This window comes from Petaurus breviceps, unplaced genomic scaffold, assembly GCF_028583685.1.
Source record: "Petaurus breviceps papuanus isolate PSGF00001 unplaced genomic scaffold, PetGlider_PUasm1.0 90792, whole genome shotgun sequence".
Lineage (NCBI taxonomy): Eukaryota > Metazoa > Chordata > Mammalia > Diprotodontia > Petauridae > Petaurus > Petaurus breviceps.
Window position 1 is genome coordinate 3,702,767 of NW_027187347.1, and position 2,493 is coordinate 3,705,259.

A 2,493-nucleotide genomic window follows, 5' to 3' on the forward strand; every position below is an offset into this window, starting at 1 on the left:
ATATTTGTAATCTCTATAGGCATTGTGAATATGGCATTGCTGATACAGTTTTCCATCTGTAAAATGAGCTGGAGAAGAAAATGGCAAACCACTCCAGTGTCTTTACTCCAAATTAGGTCACAGAGAGTCAGACATGACTAAAACAACTCAACAAAAACAAAATGGTGAAGATTCCAGAATCATACTCATTAGACAACATGCTCTCACTACAAGAGATCTGACGGAACTGAGACCCATATGTGGCAATAGCAAATTCACGTCTCTCATCTAATTCTCACTTCAGCCTGTTCACTGAGTAAACAAAACCACCTAAACTATCGGCTATCGAAATTATTATTTTTCTCTCTTCTTTTTTTTCTGTCAAGTATGTAGAATTTAAATTAAATGAATAAATGATATGACTCTACCAAAAGAAAATCTGATCATAGATAGAAATCACAAACAACTGGGAGGAAAGAAAATGCTTCAGGTAGGAGGAAGGAACTAAATGAGTTCAGCTTTAAAGAAGTTATGGGTAGGGGCAGCTAGGTGGCACAATAAGTAAGAGCACCGGCCCCAAAGTCAGGAGGACCCAGGATCGGTTCCAGCCTCAGACACTTAACACCCACATACAAAAAAAAAAAACTGGCCGTGTAACCTTGGGCAAGTTACTTAACCCCAACTGCTTTAAAAAAAAAATTAAAAAAAAAAAGAAGTTAGGGGTTGATTCACTAAACTCCTAAGTGCCTTTTAAAGTGCTAAGTGCTAAGCAAAGGCTTACTTGCTTCTTCATGTCTTAGTTTGCTTGCTTTGAAACTTGAAAAGGAAAAAAAAAATTACTTCATGGCAGCAACCAGAAGTATAGCTCAGAGAAGAAAATGAACAGTCTTCTTTAGAACCTGCTGTAAGATTAACGGGAATATCAGGGACAATTTTTAAAACACTAAGTAAAGTACATGTTTACATAAAAGTTTTAATTTAACTTTTTAGTTTAAAAAAAAAAGTAAAATAAGGGATAACTTAATAGAATACCCTCACTAAAATGTATCATTCTGGGATTTTAAAATTCTAGACTAGTAATTCTGAGCAGACAATATAGCATCGAGTGACATAACATAACCGAAAATTCAAATTCAGTACCTTACTGGGAAAATCCAGAGAGTAAATATCACATATATTCTGCATCATTTCAAAGGATATTCAGCAAAATGTCAATGGCTTTAGCCATTCTTTCACATTTTTTCCTTGTTAGTAAGTCATCAAGATTCTGTTCTGTGAACTGAAGCTCGTCAAGAATGCTGGGCAATAGCAGGGTCAGAAAACGATCAGTAGAGGAGCAGCTGGCAGAATCTATGACATCCTGTAGAGGTTACATAGATACCATGGATCAAAAATAAAGGCGTTAGCTATAATAAGGTACACAGAAGAAATGCTCATTATTGAACATTCTTCTTATACTATCTATTTAGATCTCTTTTCCTTGTTTTTGTGTTCTGGTACACTAGTTATTCTAAACTTAGGATTTTATTTAAAACTAAAAATAGTAAGGGATGCAGACAGTGTCTGTACCTATCATTTCATTGACACAGGGAACTCTTGCTGGTAGAGGGAATTAACATTACCAATGCAGGGTAGTACTTTCTTTGCAACTTACAGTCTTACATAACTACCCAGAGCACTGGAAGGTTGTTACTTGCCCATGTCATACAGCCAGCATGTCTAGATGTCAGACGGGAACTTGGGTCTCTCTTAGTTATAATAATAAAAAAAAAAAACCAAAATCAGCAAAATAAAGCTAGGACCTAGATTTAATGAATCAATGAAACTTTATTAGGTGCCTACTATGTGCCAGGCATCACACTGGGCACTGGGGAGTACAAAGACAAAAATGAAACAGTCCCTGACTTCAAGGAGGATATATTCTATTGGGGGAAATAAAATGTATGCATATAATAGGTAACTATAAAAGATATATAAAATAAATCCGTAGTAACTTGGATGACAAGAGGCACTAATACCTGGAAGATGGCAGAATAAGCAAAATTTTCATTTGTAAGGTATTGTTTGAGCTGAATTTTGAAAGATATCAGGGATTTGAGGAGGGAAAGCATTCCAGGCATGGGGGCCAGCTTGAGCAAAGGCATGGGAAAGAGGAAGAGAATGCCAAATGTGACCAGTAAGCAGGTCTAATATTCTGCAAATAAACTTATAATTAACCATATGTAGCTCTCAACACACTCAAAATGCTTTATAAAGTACACTAATCAAAGACCAAGACAAAAGACCAGTATTATGAATAATTCAAAATACTAGTATTACAAGCCAGCTAGGTGGTGCAGTGAATAGAGCACCAGTCCTAGAGTCAGGAGGACCTAAGTTCAAATGTGGCCTCCGGCACTTAACATTTACTAGCCATTGTGACCTTGGGCAAGTTACTTAACCCCAATTGTCCTGCCTCCCCACCCCCTGTAATGCGAATGTAAATTTTAAAGATCTTCCCTGCCCCTAGGCTAA

General features: G+C 36.7%; 1 protein-coding gene across 1 annotated transcript in view; it reads right to left on the minus strand.

The window, feature by feature from the left end:
- The window catches only part of CIP2A (cellular inhibitor of PP2A), a 48,851-nt gene that overhangs the window by 26,048 nt on the left and 20,310 nt on the right, over nucleotides 1–2,493 (minus strand). Inside the window, exon 10 of the mRNA XM_069069812.1 lies at nucleotides 1,180–1,339. Coding sequence (XP_068925913.1) covers nucleotides 1,180–1,339 — 160 coding nt within the window. The remainder of the gene's footprint in view (nucleotides 1–1,179; nucleotides 1,340–2,493) is intronic.